The 25,176-nt window shown below is 41.4% G+C and overlaps 1 protein-coding gene across 4 annotated transcripts in view; it reads right to left on the reverse strand.

The window, feature by feature from the left end:
• Window positions 1-409: 409 nt before the first annotated feature.
• ROPN1 (rhophilin associated tail protein 1) overlaps window positions 410-25,176 on the reverse strand; it is a 28,374-nt gene continuing 3,607 nt past the window's right edge. For 3 of the 4 annotated variants that reach the window (XM_059162888.1, XM_059162887.1, XM_059162886.1), the window contains 5 exons: window positions 12,460-12,587; window positions 8,322-8,439; window positions 6,857-7,018; window positions 1,098-1,273; window positions 410-609 (listed from right to left, as the gene is read on the reverse strand). In XM_059162888.1, coding sequence (XP_059018871.1) covers window positions 543-609; window positions 1,098-1,273; window positions 6,857-7,018; window positions 8,322-8,439; window positions 12,460-12,575 — 639 coding nt within the window. In that variant the 5' untranslated portion in view covers window positions 12,576-12,587 and the 3' untranslated portion in view covers window positions 410-542. Of the gene's footprint in view, window positions 610-1,097; window positions 1,274-6,856; window positions 7,019-8,321; window positions 8,440-11,447; window positions 11,517-12,459; window positions 12,588-25,176 lie in introns of those variants that run through there. The other variant, XM_059162889.1, reaches the window with a different exon arrangement.

Raw genomic sequence — 25,176 nt, forward strand, 5'->3', positions numbered from 1 at the left:
GCATGAAAACAAAACAAAACAATACTGAAAAGCTATTCGCTTATTCAAAATTCAAACTTAACAGGGTGTCCTATATTTATTATCCTATTCCTTGCACATAGCTAACCTTGACAAACATTAGTGAGTGTGTGAGTGACTAGTACCATACCAACAAATGGAGAGCCAAACTGGTGAAAATGTGGATTGACTACGTAGAAGATCCTTCATAATCACAAAACATCAGAACTGTGTCTGGTTAACATGCTACCTGTGAAAATCTTGACAGCCTGGGTTTGACTTGAGACACATTTTCTACCCTGCTTAGTTAGCCATTCTCAGTGTCCATGTGGGAAGGATACGCATCTTCTGTTCATTTAAGTGTTTTGTTCCAACAATTTTACATCTTAATTCCACACATTTCTTGAGTTCATAGGTTTGCTTAATTGTTTATTAGTGTGGACCAGTTGTACAAGAAAATTGACATTAGATGGTGTGTGGGGCTCAGTCATTCTGAAGCACAATCAACTCTGTTATCTTCCTTTAAAATGCCCAAAACTGTGCTTTTACTCCAGCCGAACCCTGGGGTTTTGGGTAAAGTCATTGACTTTGATTAAACCATCAGGACCAATTCTGTTTGGGAAAAATATATATCTGGGGTTAGTTCATTGAACAATCAGTTTTAAGAAAGACAGTATATTAACTCTCTCCTTCCAAATGAATTCTTTGTGGATCCTGCCCTCAATGCCTTTCTTTTTCTTTGACTTTGGCAGCCTGCTCCTCCTCCCCCACTCTTACCTTACTACCTAAAACCTGAGTGTGAGTCAGTCACCTGAAGGGCCTGCTAAGATGCAGACATCTGGGTCCTGCCCCTGAGTTTGTGACTGGGTATTTTCAGGTGGCAGCCTGAGAACTAGCATTTCCAATTCATCACTGGAATCACTGTCCTACACCGTTCTTCCCTGGCCTTTCCCTTTCTCTTTTGGGTCTTTAGTTCTTTTTCTTCATCACATTTCTCTGTGCCTAGAGCAGTATAATATAGTAACCTTGCTATATCATGGCCTGCTAGATTTGTTTTCCCCTCTGATTCTTTCCCCTCTGATGGGTAAAAGTTTACTTACATTTCCTGTTCAATGTAGTTCAGCATTCGGCTGACATGTGAGGCAGAGATCTCCCCGTCCACCTCAGCAATATATGTGTAGAGAAACTGGAAGGTGCTAAATGGGATCCGGGGAGGTCCACTGTCATGGTCAGATGATAACACCTCGCACACTATCTTGAGAGTTTTGGCAATGGTCTATAAAGGCATAAGATAAAATGAGAAAGTCATTATTTCAAACTAAATTCCTAAGATTCAGTTTAAAGGTTTTATTTATTTATCTGAGAGGAAGAAAGAGAGTGTGTGCACCCACACGCAGGAGTGGTAGGGAGGGGTGGCAGAAGGAGAGGGAGAAAAGGACCCCCCTCTGAGCAGGGAGCATAGGTGGGGCTCAATCCCAGGACCCCAAGATCATGACCTGAATGGAAGGCAGAAGCTTAACAGACTGAGCCACCCAGGCACCCCCTGCAAGATCAGTTTAGATAAAAGAAAACAAATAAAAATACTGCTCTCATAAAATGAAGTGAGAATAATGTAGTATTCTGAAAAGCTTGAACTTTTTACACCCAAACATCAATGAATTCCATCTGGTTTCTTTCTTTTTTTCCTTTCCTTTCTTTGTTGGAGGGTTACTCTCAAGGAATTAAGTTTATGAACTGAATATTTTAAGATATTTATTATTTTCATCAAAATAACCTCACTAAAGGAGAATTTGATTTTACATTCTAAAAAATTAAAATTATTTCTTATTCTTATTGCTCTCTAATCTTTCATCTGAAGAGTTGAGGTAATTAGTCTAGCCCATATGCTCCTGTGGGACTTGGAGCAATGCTACAGTGGTGGGGGTGGGGGAGAAGGGTCAATCCCTGGGAAGACAGGAGTCCCAGATACAGGAAAAGTGACACTGAACATCAAAACCAGTTCTTCTAAAACATGTAGATCCATCTAATCAAAACACCTTGGTTGTTTTTTGTTTTACACCTTGTATTTTATATGCCATGACATTCACCTCGTTGTTGCCGGGGAAGAACTAGGAGATGATGGATGCCCAAAGGTTTACAGTATAGGAGCAAACCAATGAAACTTCCAACATCAAAAGGTCATGTTCAGAATTAGCTTTTACTCACCTGTGTCTTTCCATAAACCTATTCTTTACATAAATTTCCCAAGTGAATGAGTTGGGAAATTACAGGGGTAAAGAAAAATGATTTGAAGAAAGAATTGTTTAGTTCTGAATTAGCAAACATAGGTCAGCGTGTCTACCAGGGCAGTTCACCAAAACAGATGATGTGTAGATTGTCCTTAAACACCTTCCAGGGACCAGTGAACAGTGATTCCTGAGTGATGAACTGGGTGTGCCTGGGAGAAGGAAAAGGCAGCTGCTGGTATCTCCCTAGAAGGCTGGCTGGCACTGCCCTTCCTCTGCAGCTGCTGCGGGCTGCTCCGTTCCCTTCCTTCCCCTGAATATAACGGACGTCTACAGGATGCCTCTTTAACTTGTGTGTGTTACCCAGGGGTGTACACGGGGAGGTATCAGGAAGTATATGAGGGCGCGGAATCAACTTGGTCATCTTCCTAGAGAGACAGTTTTACCTGATGACAAGTGATTTAAACATTGTTTGCATTAATTATTAACTTTAATTGATTTAATATTTACATTTCGTTTCTTTATGTTGATAAACATTGCTACCTTATGAACTGGAATCATCAGGGTACACGAATTTTAGAATGGTAAAACGCATGATGTCAAAGAGATTTGGGGTTTGCAGCAGGCCCCTTTCATTGACCCTCCCCTGCCCTTGGGAGCCCTGCCCTGGAAACTGCTGCGAAGCACCATCTGTGGCAGTGTGCCACACGCTTCCAGGGAGGAGGGTGAGTGGCAGGCAGACCAGAGGCTGGGGAAGAGGCTGTCAGTGAGATGGTGGGCCATGTGCGGGATGCGAGGTCAGCATGACGGGGGGGGGGGGGGGGAGGTTGGGTAGATTTGCAAGCTTATGTGCAAAGAACTCCATCATCATCTCCACTCACAGCTCATCCTCTCTCCTTCCTTTTCTTCAAAAATTCCCCTCCTGCCTTTGTTCTGCTGTCCTATTCCTGCAGGCTCATCCATGTTGGGGTGCTGTTAAGGACTGAATTGTGTTCACCCCAAATTCATATGCTGAAGCCCTAACCCCAGGACCTCAGAACGTGATTCTATTTGGAGATAGGGCCATTTTAGAGGTAATTAAGTTAAAATCAAGTCTGTGGAGTGGGCCTTAAACAAATAAGACTGCTGTCCTCATAAGAGGAGATTAGGACATAGACATGTCAGATACATACATACGCAGAGGGACAACTGTATAAAGCAGCAGGTAAGGGCACCTGGGTGGCTCAGCCCGTTAAGTGTCTGACTCTTGGTTTCTGCTCAGGTCATGATCTCAGGGTCTTGTGCTTAACCCCCCACATCGGGCTCAGAACTCAGCAAGGAGTCTATTGAAGTTTTTCTCTTCCCCTCCCCCTCCCTCCACTCACCCATCCTCTCTCTCAAATAAATAAATGAATCAAGAAAAGAAAGAAAGAAAAGGAGAAAGAGAGAGAAACAGGAAGACAATGGCCATTTACAAACCAAGGACAATGGCCTCAGACACCTTAATCACAGACTTCCAGGCTCTTGGACTGTGAGAAAATAAATTTCTAGTGTTTAAGCCACCCAGTCTGGGGTACTTTGTTCCATCAGCCCTACAAGCTAATACAGGTGCTTTTTACCCCAAACAGTATCTTGTTAATCAAACACAAGCCTTTAAGTTTTATTGTCCTCTTAACATTTTAAAATATTTCATACATGGATGAATGGATAAAGAATTCTCTGGACTAGAACTTAAATAAATCTAAAGTAAACAAGGACCTGCGTTTTGTTGCACAAGATTTTTTGATCAGATGGGGATCCACTTGATAAAGGGAGCCTTAAAGCATCTTCTGAGAGTCACAAACCCAGAGGAGAAAGGCTCAGAAAGTGAATTATTTGCTAACAAAACACATCCTTCCTTCCAATGAACACAGTCTCCCTTTTCTACAATCAGTCCCCGTGGAACAGGAGGGAATAGAGGCTAGTCTAGAGGAAGGAGTGCTGATAGGGAAGAGAAATATAGGTCTGCATGCCACAGTCTTTTGAATCCTGGGTATAGATTGGGAGAGCTCAAGAAAGTCCCTGTCATTAGATGAAAGGAGGGAACTGGTTTTTCTACATGGCACCAAGATCATGTCTGACTAGTGAATTGGCAAAGGAAGGAGAAATTCCTGAGCTTGCCTCTAAGGGTATATGTATATATATGGAGATTTTATTCATTTATTTGAGAGAGAGAGAGAGAGAGAGAAAGAGAGCATGAGCAGGGGGAGGGGCAGAGGGAGAGGGAGAAGCAGACTCCCTGCTGAGCAGAGAGCCCAGAGCAGGGCTCCATCCCAGGACCCTGAGATCACCACCCGAGCCAAAGGCAGATGCTTAAGTGACTGAGCCACCCAGGCACGCTAAGGATATATGGTTTAACTAGACTGCAAAGCCTCTGCCAGATGTTGACACCCTCACACCTCCACATTTAAGTTCCCAGCAATAGTCCAATATGAAACAGATGGGTATAATGGGTCTGGTTCCTAGATTCACGAGGCACCCTTTATTTACAGACTAGCCCTTCAGGCTGACTTCACCTCAAGGTGTTCTGTGATGTTGGGGTGATGAGGGGCAGTTAGATACTTGAAGACCTCACTGTTATCCAAAGTCAGACCTGAGGATATCTCAGTAGAAGTAGAGAAGGCAGACTAGAATCATAGTCTGTCAGAGATGAAGGAACTTTTGGAACATCTAATCCAATCTCCCTGTTTTGGAAGGGAGGCAGAAAGATACAATTCACCTCATGGTTTCCCCCTCCCCAGTGCGGGAGGGAGACATACCAAAGTAAACCTACAGCTGCACTGTGAGCTCAGCAGAGGGAAGAGTGGAATTTAATATTCTGTAGTCACTTTTGTTACCGCAAGGCATGTGGAAGGAGAGGACTCACACATCTCACAAGGTGGTGAGGGTCTGTGAAGTAGACCACCGGAGCCAGGGAGCCGATGAAGGCAACCTGAAAGGGTTCAGAGAGGTCCTCAGAACCCACCAGAATGATGACGAGCTAGGGATGGGGGGTGGGAGGGAGCACTGTGCTGTGAGAGAGAAGAGACCTAGGACTTAGGCCACAAGCCCCTGAGACCACATGGACAGTGTTTATTCCCATGGATTTCCAAGGACCAAGACATATAGGAAATCCTTTGCTTGGTGGTTGTGTGATCCTGGAGATACCATTTCCCTGTTATACACTCTGCTGCCATCTTGAAGAGTGGAGTGGGGTGGAAAAAACCGAGAGACTGGGCATTTATGTCAAAGCTGTTTCTGGTACTGCATTGGACTAAAACTCCTGGATTGATTGAATCTACTTGCTTTCCTACTCAACTCTCTGTGGGTGGGGTAGATCAGGAAGCTCAGAATTAACTACAGATAAAATAAAGTACGTTCCCTCCTCCCTGCTCCAGATATCTCTGCATGTAGTGTGAGTATATTTGTGACCCTACAGGAATTTAATAAAATGTGTCTATTTTTAATTTGTCTTCCTGGACTTCCCCCAACCTTTGGGGCTATTTTCACAGAAGCGTGATAGTACTGATAGGCAAAACTTCTGCACTGGCTGCAATTTTCCTTTCCTCTTTGGAAGAAAGCAATTTATTCATTATATCGTATTACCATACAGGACAATGAAGATAAAAAACTATGAATGGCTTCACCTCTCCTTGTCTCTAAAGAAACAATTATAATGAAAGTTGCAGGGGAAGCCTATAGGAAAAGTTGAACTTGCTAATAATATTTCTCATAATTTTTGTCAAACAAAAATGTCAGATATGCATCCCACGTGTATTCAAGATGAAAGAAAAAGATGGTGTTTAGAGTTGTTGACTGATTCAGACTACCTTTATGTACCATTTGCTTTTGGCAGAGTCAATAATTTTCTCATTAACTTTCAAACTTGCACATATTCCAGGATTTTTTAAAAAACCCATGTTTCTGATTCATTTTCATTTAAGTTATTATAAAGGTGTTTAATAAGAGTGAGTCCATATATAAGATGACGCCCAAAGCTTTTAAATAAGTGCATGAACTGGGTGCAATATCTTTTTCTTTAAAACAGAAACATTCCTTTTCCAATTGTAAATCAAGTCAAACTTAGAAAAGGCATGAATTTGTATGAGCATCCTACATCCATGATGATGTCATAACGGTAAGTCTGGAAATAGCCTCATTTCTCCTTTCCTGATCTCTCAGCTCTGATTTTTGTATCCAATTATGCTTATCAAATAGTAGTTTTCTGTAAGCCTGCATCTCTTTTTCAAAGGCCCCGTTGGTGTATCTTCTAGGTGTCTGGAACCCAAGTAGAAGCGAATCTCTTGCAGCTGGCTATTGGTTATCTTTAGGAATATAAGTGGAGTGGTGACGGAAATAAATCCGAAGGCAATGATTGAAATTCATAAATAATCCAGAAGCCACATTCTAGTAAACTCTCCCCAGGGTCTGATGACAGGTTTCCCCTCTCCTCCCCTCCCCCCTGCTTCTGGCTGAGGAGCAGAGGAATGACCTAATTCAGAGAGGAAGGGAAGTAGACAAGACAGGTATGCTTGTTCTCAGCCCAGAAGATGGGACTGTGTGTGCAGAGGTACTCCTCTTCCAGGCCCAGACAGAGCTTTTCCGGTAAGGAACAGAAAGCAGTAAAGCTCACTTACAACTCCAAGAGAACTGCAAGCAAGAGCTAAAAACTTCAGCCACTCGATCTCCTCTGTGAAACGGCCCACATTCATCACACTATTAAACAGGTCTGTTGGGAGACTCAGCACCTTCCACATCTGGGCCAGCTCATCTGCGTGGATAATCAGTCTTCCAGCAACCTGCAGGTCAGGGGACAGACGACGGACAGGGAGGGACAGGATGAGAGAATGCCCCAAGAGATACTGCCCAGCAAGGCCCACATTTTCCCAGCACCCAGCAAGGGGTTTGATGGCGGGAGAGGAATGAGGGCAGGACTCTGGCCGTCCTCTTTGTAAGGGTAGAGAAATATTCAGTGTAGTGTTAAGTGTGCTGAAGTATGATGCAATCATTTTAACTCTCAATGTCAAGATTATAGGGAAATAATACCTTTATTTTACATTTTAATTTTTTTCTGATACTTTTATCAGAAAAGTATTGTCTGCTGTTTTATCCCTAGGTTGTGCCTATAAGGGAGATAGGGCAGCCTGCAAATGAAACCCAGAAGCTGAGGACTTGTCTGAGACTGGTAATCAGTAGTGAAATTAGAATTAGATGTTAAGTCTCTTGCTTCTATGTTCTGTGGAGTTTTTTGCACTACACTTCACATGTAACCCTTGTGCTTTTCCAAGACTAATAAGGGGTCTGTGGTCTGGATGCCTAGTGTTGCTTGGTCCCAGTTATGGCAGATCTCTGATCTCTGCCATGTCTGTTGCATAAGGTGCTTGGTGGTTAAAAGGAGAAAGGGAACAAGTTGTTGGCCAACAGTGTGATAAGGCTACAGATGCCCTAGTTAAGCATACACCTTTCCTGGCCCTCCGATTCTAGTGAAATGCTAAGTCTCTGGGAGCAAGGTAGTTGGCTGTCAGTCCTCAAATACCCCAAACCTCTCCATCCTGGATTTTAAAGCAGAGTATGGTGGTGCTAAACCACATTTCCTGGGAACTGGCCAAACTACAACTTTCTCAAGTCAGACCTTCCTCATCCATTCATTGGAAAGCTCCCAGAATGATATGGCTTTGAAGAGAGCGAGGATTTTCCCTAAAAGCTAGGTTATGTCTGCATCTGGGGTAGCTCGGAAACTAAATTATACCCCTCTCCAAACTGTGATTGCCATCATATTATGTTCTTGATCAGTAAGTGTGTCACAGTCAAGGGACTGTGGACCTGCGCTTTTCTGGAGAGAAGGATTATTATTGAGTTGATTCCTTGGACATTCTGCCAGCTTCAGGGAAATCTGGGATGACCCCACTAATAACTCAGCTTGTAGCCTATTTCAATATCATTCCTATCCCTAAGAGAAGATTTGCTTTCAGTGAATGGTTTAGTGGATTTCATGATATTGATTGGCCAGCTGACTGCTGGGGGATGGTGGGCTTTTGTCTGTGCCCACCTGGCCTCAGTATTACCCCATCTTCCCCCTTGATGCTCTAGTACAGCCCTTACCCGAGAATGCAGGATCTTTAACAGCTCAGGTGTAAGCTCTGCCCAGTTAGACAAAGCCACTCGCTCAGACCGCTCTCTCACTGGAGGAATCTCTCCACGAGACATAGCCCCGAAATAACTACAAGAAAAAAAGTTAGGGGGTGGGGAGAAAATCCTACATTCCAGTGGCCTCTGGCTGCTTTGAAAAACCCCTCTCATTTTTCTTGAGGGCAGGGGACGGAGGAAAGAACATTTGTTAGGGCCTCCTATATGCCAGACACTTTGTTTAGATCCTTTATGTACAGGAAAAGCCCGAATGTGTTACCTGCCATTCCAGGTATAAAGAACACTTAGTGAATAAAAAGATTTGTTTGTGTCTAAGGATGACAAATAATCGATAAAAATTTTGGTATGGAATTCCCTGAAGCATATAGAGTCTGGGATTTTTTTTTCCCGGTCATCCCTCCTAAGTGTTTAATATACACATGTGTAGGTATGCAACCACACATTACATACACACATATACATATATATAATAGGAGATACAGAGTATATACATATTATACATTATATAGAAAAAATATATTATATATGACATATATACACATAATACATATGTAATACATCATATAACAGTAATTTGTGTTTCTTCTCTATTTTATAGAACACATAAATATATAATATGTACAAACATATGTACATGTACATACACATATACATAGATTATATATTATATACATTATATATGATATAGTATATATATAATAGGAGGGAGAAAAAGATCATTGTTATTTTAAATCCCCACTCTCTTTTAGGGAAGAAGATTCCTGGTACCTAGAGGAACGGTTTTTTAATCATAAAATCTTTATTTCCAGTAACATGGCTATTGACATACTTAAAGTTGATTATTATGTAGTGAGTAATATGTAATATGTAATAGGTAGTCTCGGTAGCGGGTAGTCTAGGTAGTGGGTAATGTATAATCCTGGTAATATGTAATAGGCAATCTTGGAAAGAAGTTGGAAGAGCACTAGAGTGACTTGTATAAGAAAGGGGAGGAGAAGGAGGTGCTCTCGGGGTGAGTGAAGAAACGTTTCCAGCTGGAGATCATAAGGCTTTAAGGGACTTTAGGGGTTTTAAGGGGAGAGAGAAAGAAGGTTGGTAGGGCACTCTGAGGGAGGCTGAGGTGAGAAGACAGGCCACGGAAGGGGTGAGACGATCTTATGTGGGGGTGTGTGAAGTAAAACTCTTCTCTATCTTTCCTCAAAAATTTTTAATAAAATCTGCCCACTCACTGACATTTTGTGGAGTGGACTCTGGGCGCAACACGGAAAAAATACTGAGTCCAGTTTCAGGATTGATATTAGACAAAAGAGCTGGGGCGCCTGGGGCTCCGTTGGTTAAGCATCTGACTTTCTTGGATTTAGCTCAGGTCCTGATCTCATGGCTCTTAGGATGGAGCCTCGTGTTGGGCTCCTCAGTTGGCAGGAGTCTGCTCGAATATCCTCTCCCTCTGTCTTTTCCCTTGTTCTATCTCTCTCAAATAAATCTTTTTTTTAAAAGATAAAAAGGGCTGCCTGTAGCTGGGAATGGACATAGGAGTTGACACATGGGTCATCAATGCTATCTGGAAGGTCTGTCTTCATCAAAAGCCTTGTTATTAAGAATCCCAGGATCACACACCTCTGCCCCTCTCTGCTTTAGTTTTCATGAATAAATAGTCTCATTATTTTTCTCCAGATCCAGTAGTATAAAAAGAGTAATAGAGGGAATTTTGTAGAAGCCCATACTAAGGTCAAGCCATACAATGATAGGGATGCACCACTACCTGTCTCTAGGTTCCAGAGCAATGTAGAGCTACAAGGAGCAAAATAAGACCTTCGAGGTACTGCCTTGGAGGTCAGCAGCAGGGAGGGCAGAAGAAATACTGTCTGGATGTTTACCATGTGCATGAGCAACTTCTATAGACAGACAGATCAGGGTTGGGATACGTGTGGGTTCAGGGTGACAACAGGAGTGTGCTCTAGTAACTTGGGCAGCATAAACAGGAGTGATAGAAATGCAGCACATCATGTGGCAGAAGTGACTGCCCAAATAGAGTGATACACTTAGCAGCAATGTCTTTGGACTTTTTAACCAAGTTGGTGAAAGAATGTGGGTTATAACTCTGTGGGTTATTTAGCTTCATTTGCAATGAACAATTCCACGGTTATTCACATATATTACAAATCCGTGCAGTCACACATACCACAAGACATGTTTACATCCTGCAGATGTCTGGGAGGTGATTTCTTCTCAGACAGCACATATGCAGGGAAATTCTTGCTTGTGATGAATTAAGCACATATTTTGTCTTGGGAATACTTCGTGGAGTTTCTACAAAGTGCTACGGGCTTGTGAGTCTCATAAAATCATCTGATAAATGCTTTTCATGTATTAATAGATGGAGAATGCTCTGGGGTCATGCTTCCCTTTCTCATTGTAGCTAAACTACAAACTGATTCTTCGTGGATATCTAAAAAATTTATAGCACATGATACAAAAAGGGCGCAAGCAGGCTACAACAGTGGAATGTTTTCTCCCATAAATGTCAGGGACAATGGCAAGAAATGTCATTTTCCTTGTTATAAAGCAGTAGCATAATAAAATGGGGGGGGGGGGTTAAACTATTGTGTGGTATAAAACAAAGTCTGTCTGAGTATGCCAAAAGAAATTAGTCTTCTGATGCCAAAACACAATCTTGGAGGTAATTTATAAAATTTAGAATGGAAAACTAAAGTGTTCATTACTAGCAAAGCAACCCCATTATGTCCCTTATTTACGAGCAGCACTGGCTTATTTTCCCTCCATCTGTAAAAGCTTCATCCTGACTCAGCCCAGCACCAGGAGTGCCCTGGCTGTGACTGTGAGGCTGATCTTGGATAACACTGTGTGCTTTCTCAAGGTGTCCACACCTTCCTCCCACCTGCTCAATACATCTCATGCTGAGGACATTCTCCCTTCTTCCGCCCCGCCCCCCCACCAGCTAGGCTCAAAAGCATCTCTGACTCCCCTTCTCCCGCTGAAACGCTACAAAGGAGATCATCATTAAGCAGTAAAACTAGCCTGAAAATGATCCAGGAGGTATGGTTAGTTCTCGACCCCTACCTCAAGTCCCGGATCCCCAGTGTCAAGCGGGCATGTGTCCCTAAGAAGCCATTTCATAAATGAGAGGCTTTCCGTGCAAAGCTGTTTGAATACGGGCCAACAGCTAGCTCTCGCTGTGCAAGCTCTTTCCACGGAACAGCCTCTGGAGGTCGCCCCTGCAAGGGGGCACCTGAGTTTGAGGCGCAGTGTTTTCAGCCTGGCCCCTTTTCCTGCCCTCGGCACTCAGGGCTGCCTTCTCTCTCCAGAGTGCAATGTGCAGTGCGTGGACATGTACATTTTGAAGGAACGGACGAGTTCAAACAAACACAAAATAGAATTTTCCCAAAGACAAGCCACAGAATGTCTCTGGTTGAGGCAAGAATGAGCTTGATCGGCAGTGGAAGAAGCGGGGTGGGGGTGGGGGGGGTGTCCTCAACAAGGCGCAAGCGCAGAGGTGAACCAGCTGGGACCGAGCGCGCACTGCCCAGCCGGCGGCCTCAGCGCCCGGCTCCCCGAGGCGCGCTGCTGCTCTCTAGTGGTGAGACCCGAGAGCGGGCCCTACTTCGGACCACGGAAGGCAGGCGGGGCCTTCCTACCCTCCCTACCTACATTCCTCTCCCCTCCCTACCCTACATCCCTCTCCCACCCTCCCCCCCACCTCCGCGCCTGTTTCCCCTGGGACTGGGGAGGGGGGCGCAGGGACCTCACCAGGTGCGTGTGCGGCAGGGTTGTGGGACTCTAACTCCTGCTGATCGCCCCAGGAACCTCGGCCAATTGCTCTGGGGTCCTATCGCTCATTCTGGGTCGCTTAGGGGAGGGCGACCCACCCTCACCCAGCGTGATGTATTTATCGGTGGATTTTAAAGCACCAGAGCAATTCGAGAGCTGAACCTCACAAGATGATGCTAATCGTTCCCGACTCCCAGGCTGCAGCCATGACAACCTCCTCAGTTTTCCCGAGGACCTCCCCTCCTCCACGCCCCGCCTCCACCCGCAAGGGGCACCCTGGGCTGAGGTGAGAACGAGTACGTACTCCGCAGCCCACTGGATGAGATCCTGCGGCTGGGTCCGAATGGCGGCTTTGGTGAATTGCTTCAGCAATTCCGGCAGCTCCGGGGGGATGCATATTTGCTTATCTGTCTGAGGCATTGCTTGGTCGACCTGACGGCAGGGGAAAGATAAATAAATTGGGAATCTTTGAGTCATATAATGAGAGGGATCCTGGGCAGGATACCACCCTGCCTCTGTTTGATACTCTCCATACTGGGGAGAGTTCAGTCCCTCATAAGGTGTATGCATTCTGTTGTTACACAACTCCGAAGTTAGAGAATGGGTTACTAATCGTTGCTTTTCGTTCTTGTAAATAATTATGTCCTTTACATAAAAACCACACAATACTTCTTCATTTAAAAAGTAGACATCAGGGGCGCCTGGGTGGCTCAGTGGGTTAAGGCCTTTGCCTTCAACTCAGGTCATGATCCCAGATCCCTGGGATCAAGCCCCGCATCGGGCTCTCTGCTCAGCAAGGAGCCTGATTCCCGCACCCACCCTGCTTGCCTCTCTGCCTACTCGTGATCTCTGTCAAATAAATAAGTAAATCTTTAAAAAAAAAAAAAGTAGACATCAGCAAGAGGTAAACAAAAATATCCCTTAGCGATGTCACCCCCAAATATTGAATATCTCCTTCCAGAATTTTTTCAGTGTAAATATATATGTGTTTGTATAAATAAAAACGGGGTTATTAACATCTTCCATTACACACACACACACACACACACACAACTGTTATGGCAGAATAAATTATAGCAAAATTTACTCTGTGAATCCTTTATTATTTGATATTAGGTTATTTCCAAATAAAAATAATCACCAAACAGCCATTTGGTGAATAACTCTCCTTACATCTGCATGTATTTATCTTTTTAATTGTAAAAGAGGAAACTTGTACATTTCATTCAAAAGGTTCCAAGACAAATTGAAGAAAAAAACATAAAAATCCATAGATAATATGCGAACAGCAAAATAAAGATTTTGCCTGCTGTTTGTAGAGAAAAAGAGACTAGATAATCCAAAAAGCCCCCATCTTCACACCTACATGTTAGACAAAACCCAGCAAACACACCTTTCAGATTAGATTGACTTGCTGAACTTGAAAAAAAGTGAGAGAAATCCTTAAGTTCCAAACAAAGTGAGTAAAGTAGAAAGGAGACTGGTAAGCAAATGCAGAAAGTAAGGGGCAAATGTAGAAGCCAGGAAGACGAACCTTTCATACAAATGATTAGACAAGTTGAAAACAGACCAGGTAGTAGGCCCACAAAAGTGAACAAATGAACTGCTGGACTGAGATCCTAGAGGATAACACACCCTCAGTGTAAGCAGTAAAAATATGTGCCTACAGGCAGGGGGGAAACAACCTAGAAATGTGTCTTCATTACTGCTTCTTGTTGGGGGCAACATAGTTTCCCACAAGTCTGTTTGCCACGAACTAAGTCTAAGTTTTAGATTTATACCACTGACCCTGTTGGGAAATCCCAAGAAAAGAAACTAAAGTGGCCTCAGGTTGGTGGTAAAGTGGCCCCAGCCTGGTGGTACTCCATTCTCATTTACTGAATGTTCTTTTGTTTGAAGGAAGAAGAGTTCAAAGATGTTGATTGATTTCAGACTTTGTAAAAAGTCAAGAATGCATAGTAAATTTCAAGAATAATTACTGCAGAAATTATATAACCACCAAACTAGAAGAAAGGAGAAAAAGAATTAACAACAAGAACAAGACAATTTGATCAACCCACACGAAGGAAGGCAAGAGAAGAGTGGGGAGAACATAGAAAAAGTGGATGAACAGCATGATAGAAAGTAATCTGTGTATATCAAGTAATCATAATAAAAAGCAAGTATGGCCATCAAAATGCAGAAACTATCAGACCAGATTTATAAAAAATCCAACTATGGGCACATCTGAAAAGACCTAACGACACAGAAAGACTGAAGGTGAAAGGATATATGAATAAATAGGCAAATAAAACCAAAAGAAAATGAATGCAGACATGTTAATACCAGAAAAGAAACTTCAAGGCAAAATGCACTATTAGGAGTAAGGAGGGTCAGCACGTAATGATAAAAGCTTCAATTCATTGAGAAGACAACAGAGTTCTCATTGAGTAGACCACAGACACCACCATGGGTGAATCTAGCAATGCTGGATGGAAAGGATAAAATACCGTTTAGGATTACATGTATATGCTATTTATTTATTTAGAGAGCAAGTGGGGGGAGGGGCAGAGGGAGAGGAAGATAGAGAATCTCAAGAAGACTCTGCTCTAAGCACAGATCTTGATGCAGGGCTCGATCCCATGACCTTGAGATCATAACCTGAGCCAAAATCAAGAGTCAAACACTTAACTGACAGAGCCACCCAGGTTCTCCCATGCATTTTATTTTCTATGTATGAAGTATTTCATAATTTAAAAGTAACCATTAAGAATGTATTGTTCTGGGGGCACCTGGGTGGCTCAGTGGGTTAAGCCGCTGCCTTCGGCTCAGGTCATGATCTCAGGGTCCTGGGATCGAGTCCTGCATCGGGCTCTCCGCTCAGCAAGGAGCCTGCTTCCCTCTCTCTCTCTCTGCCTGCCTTTCTGCCTACTTGTGATCTTTCTCTGCCAAATAAATAAAGTTTAAAAAAAAAAAAAAAAAGAATGTATTGTTCTGATAACTTACCAATCCTTTTTTGCTCCTATTGTCTCGAAATGTGTATATATATTATATATATATATATTTTATATATATATATATAGTCATTAAATATACAAAATTTACCATTGTAACCACTTTTAAGTATATGGTTCAGAGGCATTAAATGCATTCTTCTTGTTGTGTGCCCATCACCACCATCCATCTCTAGACTTTTTCATGGTTCCAAACTGAAACTCTGTACCCATTCAACAATACGTTTCCATTTCCCCACTCCCCTGAGCTCCTGGCATTCTGCTTTCTGTATTTATGAATTTAACTACTCTAGGTATTTCATGTAAGTAGATTCATACAGTATTTCCTCTTTTGTATCTGGCTTATTTCACTTAATATAATGACCTTAAGTTTCACCCATATTGTAAGAGTGGTCTGATTTTCCCTTTTTAAAGCTGAATAATATTCCATTGGATATATATACCACAGTCATCTGTTGTTGAGCGTTTGGGTTTTGTTTTGTTGGTGTTTGTTTTGTTTGTTTGTTTGTTTGTTTTTTGGTCTCTTGGCTACTGTGAATAATGCTGCTACGAACTGGGTATACAAATATCTTTTCAAGTACCTGCTTTCAATTCTTTTGGACATATACCCAGAAGTGGGATTGCTGGATCAGATGGTAATTCTATTTTTGATTTTTTGAGGCAGTGCCATACTGTTCTCAAAGAGGCTGCATTTTAGACTATTCATATATATTTAGAACTTGTAGTTGTACAATTGTTTTATTTCTATTCTAAAGATTAAAATGGCCTTATATAAGTGAGAAGATGGCCCAACCCTAACTAACTAGGCTTCCAGGATGACAATAACAATGATAACCCTTGGTCAGTATAGAGCAAATTTAAACAAAGCCTTTACCCCATGCCTCTTCTAAGAACATTCCATGATCTCTCTCCATTTTTGGCCAAACAATCTATTTTTCTCCATGATTAGTCCTTCTTCAACCTCTTGCAGTTCTTTCTGCTCTCCTGCCCCACCGTTTGCCCCTTATAAGCCATCGGTTATATCTATTAACTTTTGTACCAGATGCTATGTTAAGTATTCTACATATATTTTCTCACTTAATTCTCAAAATATCCCTAAGAGGTACATTTACCACAATTTTAGAGATGTTGAAACTGAGAGAGAGAATAAAACTTTTGAAATGACATGTAGCCCATAAGTGACAGAGGCAGGATTTGAACACACACAGTCTGATGCGGGAGGCATGCCATTAAACATGACTGTCCCTTCCTTCTTGAGGCTTTCTCTTCCTTTGACGGCAGATACCATTCTTGCTTTTCTATTTTCCTTCGCATGTCTCCTGTCACCGTAACTTTTTCCCTCTTTTCTTGTGTTAAGCATGAGTTTGCAATCTTCCCAAAGCTCAGTCTTCAGCATTCTGAGTTTATGTCTTTCTGTCACTCTTTTTGAAAAGCTCACATCCCTTCATGGCTTCCTCCACCACAAGATGGTGGTGATTATACTTGTTGTCCATCCCTGACCTTTCTCCTATGCTTTTGTTGTTCACTTCTTACTGCTTCCGGGATACATCTCCACCAAAATTTATTCTCCATCTCCCAACTAAGTCCGTTTCCCAACTTTGTGTCTGAAAATCACGCCACTATTTTCTCAGTCACTTGGCCTCAAAGCCTGGGCCATCCATTCTCTTCAATGTGTTGAATCTCATGAAATCTCATGGATAAATATTTCCTCTGAAATGTGTCTTCCATTTATCCCTTCCTCTCTATGTCTACTTTTTTTCTCCTAGCCCAGCCCCTCACCACCTACTGTGCAGGCTCCTAACTGGTATCCCTGTCTCAGGTCATTCCCTGGTCTATTCTGAGTGTGTCCAGATCAGTCTTCTATGCTGCCGTTGATAGATCCGAGAGCCCTGTTCACAAAATGGCAATCATATCCATCCTGACTTTCAAGGTTCTCTATACTTTACACACAATTTTAAATTAGAAATTTTCTGCTAGTATTTACCAATACAAATTTCCAATGTGTAGTCTACTCTGGCATCCTTCCAATCCTTCCAGATTTTGTATCTGAAGGTTGCTCATCCATTGTTAACAGAACTCTGTCTTGCATTTCTAGTTCCCTCGGGATGTTGCTAATTCTGGCTGGTTTACTTGGAAGTGCTCTCTTTTTTCTCATCTATTCAAACTCCACACACCCCTAAGGTTCATCTTGAGTTCTACTACGTCATAGGTCTTCCTAGAAAACTCGGGAATCATCAGATATTATGTGTAATACACATTTTGCCATTTCATCCCATTCTGCCTTTTACAGATATCTACAGCTGAGCTTTCCACAAGTGGCCACAGCAGAATGGGTTACAGGTGTCTCCAGGATAGATGGATGGTTGTAAACTTTTTATAGTGATACAAAATTTACAACCATTTTACAACGATTCACTGATTTATAACAGTTGAAATTATATTCGGAAACAGTTGGGCTCAGTCAGTAAACTTCCAGATTTCAGTAATTATTGTTTTTGTGCTTAAGGTTTTATGCATAACACCTGCCAGAGGAGATGCTCGTATAGGGTTTCCCCCTTTATCCATCATGTTAGAACCATCTCCCTGAGTCTGCTTAATATCGCTTAATTGTAATATGTTTATTACCAGTGATAATCATTTGTGCATGCATTTCAAATGTGTAGTACTTTCATTTATTTTGCTTATTTTTTATATTTTTCTCCCAACAAAGAAGGCATATGTGCTTCATCATTATCATCACCACTTGCTCATTGTTTGAAATTGTGACTTGATTTATATAGTTATTTATTCTTGGCCTTTGATGTAAAATATTCAAAATATGATTCTTTTTTTTTAAGATTTTATTTATTTATTTGACAGAGAGAGAGATCACAAGCAGGCAGAGAGGCAGGGGGAAGCATGCTCCCCGCTAAGCAGAGCGCCCAATGCGGGGCTCAATCCCAGGACCCCGAGACCATGAGCCAAGCCGAAGGCAGAGGCTCAACCCACTGAACCACCCAGGTGCCCCCAAAATCTGATTCTTTTTTTTTTTTTTTAAGATTTTATTTATTTACTTGAGAGAGAGACAGTGAGAGAGAGCATGAGCAAGGAGATCAGAGGGAGAGGCAGACTCCCCATGGAGCTGGGAGCCCGATGCAGGACTCGATCCCGGGACTCCAGGATCATGACCTGAGCCGAAGGCAGTCGTCCAACCAACTGAGCCACCCAGGCGTCCCCCCAAAATCTGATTCTTAATGAAATTTTGTAATGACATTACTTGTTTGTAGAAATAAAAAAAAGTTTCTAAAAACAAATAATAGAAAATAATTTAATTGGTTTAGAAAAGGGATTTGGAGCTCTTCAATATTGCTTGAAAAATATTTTCCAAAATATTAATTTTACTTCATTATATGTAATTGCTTATATTCTTAGAAATCTAGCACTTTGGGGTGCCTGGGTTACTCGGTTAAGTGTCTGCCTTCAGCTCAGGTCCTGATCTCAGGGTCCTGGGATTGAGTCCCTTGTTGCCCCATGTGGGGCTCCCGCTCAGCCAGGAGCCTGCTTCTCCCTCTCCATCTGCCCTTCCCCCTCCTTTTGGCTCACCCTCTCTCTCTGTCCCTCAAATAAAAAAAATTTTTTTTAAAAATCTAGCATTGATTATTAAATCATATTTTCAAAAATCCAACTTATCTGCTTTGGTGAGTGCTGTGAAGTGTGTAAACCTGGTGATTCACAGACCTGTACCCCTGGGGATAAAAATATATATTTATAAAAAATAAAAAATCAAATAAATAAATAAATAAATAAATTTTAAAAAATGCTTAATTTTTCAAAAATTGTATGTAATTTATTTTAAAATCTTCATAAGGAAATGGACAACCTTATCTTCTTTGCAAATTGATTTGTTATGGTCAAAAAGGCCCATAGTTGCCTTAATACTTCCAATATATTATTTATTTTCCTACCATAAAGTATAATTTAAGATTGAGTAGTAATCATTTTTATTAATATCTATTATTTTTAGGATTTTTCAGATTTAGATTTGTTTGCTCTGAAAATTTTTCCTTTGTCTGCCTAAATATCTTATTTTCATGGAAAAGTTATCAAATGAAGAAACTGGTGCCAGGAAAAGTACGCCAGGGCCTCAACAGAAAATGTCTATGTTACACAGATAGTTTCTTAAGAGGATAATTCTTTAAGTTTCTGGTCTCTGGACCCTTTAAAAGTTATTGAGGACCCCCAGGAGCTTTTGTTAATATGGGCTTTATTGATCAATATTTATCATTTTAGAAATCAAAGTAAAAATGTTTAAATATTAATTTTAAAATAAAAATAAATCCCTTACATAATAAGCAACACATTTCGATGTTTTATAGTTCTATAGTTTCCAGAAAGAAAAAATCCCTAGTGAGAAAAGTGGCATTGTTTTACATTTTTTGCAAATCTCTTAATGTCTGGCTTAATAGAAGACAGTCAGATTCTCATATCTGCTTTGCATTTAATCTGTTATGATACCACACATCATGTAGCTTCTGGAAAATTCCACCAAATACTCTTTTTTTTTTTTTTTTAAAGATTTTATTTATTTATTTGACAGACAGAGATCACAAGTAGGCAGAGAGGCAGGCAGAGAGAGAGGAAGGGAAGCAGGCTCCCCGCTGAGCAGAGAGCCCGACTCGGGGCTCAATCCCAGGACCCTCCGATCATGACCTGAGCCGAAGGCAGAGGCTTAGCCCACTGAGCCACCCAGGTGCCCCCTCCACCGTGTACTCTTAAGGAAAAGACCGAAGAAGGCGTATCATGTCTTAGTATTATTACAAAAGCAGTTTTAACTTCATGCACTCCTACTTCCTAAAGTCTCAAGGCTCCTCTGAAGTCCCTCAAATCACACTTCGAAAACCACTGTTTTAGGAAACCATTTACAACAGTATTTACAACAGTACTTTACATCCGACTGGATTGAAGAAGCTAATTAAAAGGTCTCATAATTAGGAACTAAAGCCAATATATCTCCCACAATTATGGGCTAACTCATTTTACCAACCTGCCAGGAAAGTGACCACACATTTGGGACTAAATAAAGCCAAGGAAATATATAAAGGTTACTCTGGAATAATACTATTAGAAGATGCATCAATGACATTCTGTACAAGACAAATTAATCACAGCATTTCCTTGCAGAATGGTGAACCTGCAGAGGTTAAGTCACTGTGCTCAGTTAATGGCACTAGTTAGAACCCCTGGGGAGGAATGCTTGGAAGAATATGGACTGTGTTGCCAAAAAGTACCAAAACAAACCACTCAGGGTAATATATGTGGAGTAGTAACTAAGCACTTTAACACAAATCAGATGTTCTAGATTATGCAAGCCCAGCAGTTCCTGCACTGGTGGGAAAACTGACGACAGGAAGGCAGGAAGGCTTTCCCTCGGATCTGCTCTCCATGTTCTCAATGCCTGAGATGCAAGTGAAGACATTGTTTTGTTCACAATAAGCTCTTGTCTGGAGTTCCCTGTGAATGTGAATTCCACCTTAAAGGATGTTACTAATAAAAATCCAAGCCATCCTGGTTCTGTTTCCAGCTTTATGTGAAGAGACCGTTTGCTGTTTCCTACCAACGTACCTATCAAAGGAAAAGCTCTTTCTCTGGAGATAAGGAGCTAAAAGAAAATTTGAAAAAAAAATGTCAATGATCTTTATTGCGGAGTTGTTGAGGAGAGTATTGTCTTCAGAAAATTGGCTTAGTTGACATTTTTGAACACGAGAATGAATTTAATCAAAATCTCAGGAAGTGTGTGAAAATAAGTATACCAACAATGCTCATGGGTTGAAAGGAAATGTGAGATGACATGCAGTTCAGTGGGGAGTTTAACTGGTACTCTAGCTTCAATCCTAAAGAAGACTAGCAGCAAAACATCTGTTAAGTGTCACATTATTTGGAAATACATGATATGAAACACTTCAAGCACGTTAGAAATCTATTCATGTAATCACGAGAGTTTCAATGAAAGAAAGAAGGAACTGAATGATCCAGATTCTGGTTAATAGTGAGAAAGGAGTTTCTATTAACTGGAGAAAAATCAGTAAATACCCTTCTACTACTTGCCAAGATGCATCTGTGAGGCAAACTTTTCCACTGATGGTAGCTATAAGAATTTGAAGAGAACATCATTACAAGATTGTTGTTGGGAACCTCATGTATTTGTTTCAACACAAAACTTGGTATAAAGCAAACTCGTGATAAGACAGCAAGCTTGACTTCTCTTTAAAAAGCTTTAAAATGTTTATTTGGGAGTTTCATTCAAATTAAACAGTTATATCTTTACTGTTACTCTGTATTCTACTTTTAATTATAATTATGTAATAAACCTATGTTGAATTTTTGTATAAGCTCCATATATATCTCCCAGTACGCTGCAGTTTGCTCCAGTGTGCATTACGTATATTCCTTTGTGTGCTAGGACATGAAAAAGGCTGAGGAAGCTCAAGTGCTTCTGTTGGAAAAGCTTTTGAGTTTTCTTCCAGTGTTGAAGTTGTAGTGTTTCAAAGATAAAATTTCAAAGATGAATTTCAAGGAAATCCTGCTGGTTATTGAGATCAATTTCTAGTAAAAGCTGAGATTTATATATTAAAAAATATTTATTAGAAAGTAAACTATAAAAATACTGCTTGTTAAAGGAAACATTAGCTTCTAGCTTAAATTGCTCACCTAGAGTATTAGAAGCCAGCAAGAAAGTTTGAGACAAATTAGCAAAGGGAATAAACTTCTTTCGATTGCAGGGAAAGAGAATTCACAGAATATCCTACAGACCAAAGACAGCTGGTACTTTCTAAAGAAAAGAGGAGCCAAGAGAAAGAAGCAGGAACATCTGACTAAACTCCTTTACTAAGGAAGCATTTGGAGGCAGTGGAACTTTGCACTAATTTATTAATAGGAGCTGGGATCCCCTCTTGAGAATTGAAACTGCTTGCTGGGTTGTTAAGGGGGGATGGTCTTTAAGATTTCTGACACCTATAAAACACCAAAGCATGAGCAAATTTTAAGATGGTCATATGATTCTAAGATTGAGATCTGCTGATTGAATTTGAAAGAACAGAAAATTTCTTATCTATTACAAATGTATTTTTATTTTATAAAATGGTAACAGCATAGCAATCTTTACAATATCATTCAGTGCAGCATAGTCCAACAATGCTTCACCTCTACTCTCAAACTCCTTCACTCCTGCTTCTGCCTGGCTTGATCTTCACATTCCCCAACAACGTGATTCTATTTCTTAATTAATTTTCAGTGAATGACTTTCCGCCCAAGGCTGCATCCCACCCAACTATTATCCTCACTTGGAGAACGTGCAGCCATTCCCAACCTGAGTGAAACCAAGGAAGTCAGAATGAATCCACACTGCCATCCTTTTGGTATGCCCAGTGTTTTTTAAATTATATGTTAGATGTCTAAAAACTAAAGTGTGTTTGGGGTGCCAAAAATTTCTAATCTGTCATGCTACTGCTGTTTGACTAGCAAAAGCCTTGCAGGTTTTTCCCTTTTACCCAGTATAGTTGCTCTGCAAGGGTCAAGCACAATCCTCAGTCCACAGGCAGGGTTGGCAAATGGCCCCAGGGGAAAAAAATGGCTCGTGATCCTCTGCTTACCTTGGAGGGGCTCCACACCCTCCTGGAATTTTAATCCATCTAGTCCTCATTGCTTCTAAAGCTCTCCACTTTATTTACAATGTTTTTAAAAATGTATTTTCTAGGGGCATGTGGGGCTCAGTCGTGAAGGTGTCTTTGGCTCAGATCAAGATCCTAGGGTCCTGGGCGGGGAGCCCCTGAGTGGGGAGTATAAATATATACATATACATATACACATATATACTAGAGTTTTAAAAGTTGTTGTATTTGAACTCTAGAGCTACTGCACCCTACTATCTTCTAGCTGGAGATAAGGCCCATTTTCATGGCTTCAACCAGAGTTCCATTCTGATGCCTCCCAAATTTCCCAAGGTAGGCTCCCAACTACACAGCAATGTATTCACCAGCTACCTACTATAGGGTTCTCCTCTCCCATAAAAGTGTCCCAAACAGACTTTTACTCTCTCAATTGCCTTATCTGATGTATCATGGCCATTTTTGATCCATCTTTCTCTTTCATTCCTCAGTTCAGTCCTTGATGAGCTTTTTTTAAAAAATATTTTTTAAAAGGTTTTATTTATTTATTTATTTGACACAGAAAGAGAGATCACAAGTAGGCCGAGGCGCAAACGTGGCGGGGGAGGGAAGCAGCCTCCCTGCTGAGCAGAGAGCCCAATGTGGGACTCGATCCCAGGACTCTGAGACCGTGACCTGAGCCTAAGGCAGAGGCTTAACCCACTGAGCCACACAGGTGCCTCTTGATGAGCTTTTTAAAAGAAAACTGCCTGTTAGGAAAAGAAAAAGGAACACCTTTTTAAAAAGGAAGGGGTTTGGGGCGCCTGCGTGGCTCAGACAGTTAAACATCTGTCTTCGGCTCAGGTCATGATCCCAGTGTCCCAGGATCCAGCCCTGGGTTGGGCTCCCTGCTCAGCAGGGAGCCTGCTTCTTCCTCTCCCCACTGTTCCTGCTCTCTCTCGCTACCTCTCTCTCTCATTCTGTCAAATAAATAAATAATCTTTAAAATAAATAAAGGAAGAGTTTGACTTACATTGTTTACAAACAAGAGAACTCATGTACAGAGAAGTGGAGTGACTGGCATAGGGTAACAGTTTATGTCGGAGCAGATGCAAGAATCTGGGCCTACATATACCATTGCTCTCTCCATGGTACGTCTTACTGCCTCCTTCTCCCTAAATAATAATGCACTGACACATGGATTTTCTCTAGGACAACCCTCGTCTCCTTATGTCCTGCTGTCTCCCTAAATCCTGGTTATTCCCCTTTGCGTCATGAAAAGTATATTTTTAGCACATTGAAGCAGAACAAAAATTATTTGCCAGAGTATGTCCTAATGTTTTGTCCTGAAAATATGGTAATTAGTCCAACTATGTTCCATACAGTTGCAAAGAATGGAAGGATGGACAGAATAAGAAAGGCCTATGAGCAGTCATTCATTGTTCGTTCACTATCTCATTTAATCTTCACAACACCCTATGGGTGGGAAGGTTCTAATAGTATAATAGTTTTCCCAATGCCAGGAAACTGAGGCTTACTTTTCCCAGGTAACATGTCTTTGCCACTCATATTATCACATCACTCTCAAACACCTTTAGAGGATCTTCAGTTCTTTTCTCATCAAAATGATGTCCTGTCTGACTTCCAAGTTCGCCACAATTCATCTTATTCATATTAGCTTTGCCTCTCCAACTTTATTTCACGGAAATGTGGATCATTTTCTATTCTGCGCTTAATCCACGGTCAAGCCAACCTAGCACTAGATGCCAACAGCAATATTGCTAAGAGCTGTCCTCCCTGACCTTGTCCTTTTTTGTTGAGCAGGGGTTTTTGGCTTTGTTAGCAGCAAATTTATCAAAATTGCTTATATATCATGCTAATACCACTCTTGGAAATTATATGAGTTCCACATATGTATTATTTCACAAGTGAACAGGTATCCCTTTTCATTTATCTTAACTTAAACATGCTCCTATTTTAAATCCCCATGTTCATATCATGGTCCACAAGCCCAGGGACACCATTTACCGACTGCCATATTGACTGTGTTCCCAAAAGTTGTGCAACATGTCCCCTAATATGGGGATCTGGTGTACAAACCTGGGGCCACCTTAATACTGTCTTTAATTAGTTTATTAGGCTTCATTTTTTCAGGGTGAAACATCAGAATATCCTCACATCATTTTCCTCCTTTTACTTGTCCTTTGAACTTCTGACTTCATTATAACATTCCTATGATTCAGAAACTCCAATATGAGAGGGCTCGGAGGGAATGCACTATAGTTTTCAATATGAAGAGAGGGCTATTGGGACTCCTGCATGGCTCAGTCAGTTAAGCATCTGTCTTTGGCTCAGGTCATGATTCTGGGGTTCTAGGATCAAGCCCCCAATTGGGCTCCCTGCTCA

Source organism: Mustela lutreola, chromosome 2 (assembly GCF_030435805.1).
Source record: "Mustela lutreola isolate mMusLut2 chromosome 2, mMusLut2.pri, whole genome shotgun sequence".
NCBI classification, from domain to species: domain Eukaryota; kingdom Metazoa; phylum Chordata; class Mammalia; order Carnivora; family Mustelidae; genus Mustela; species Mustela lutreola.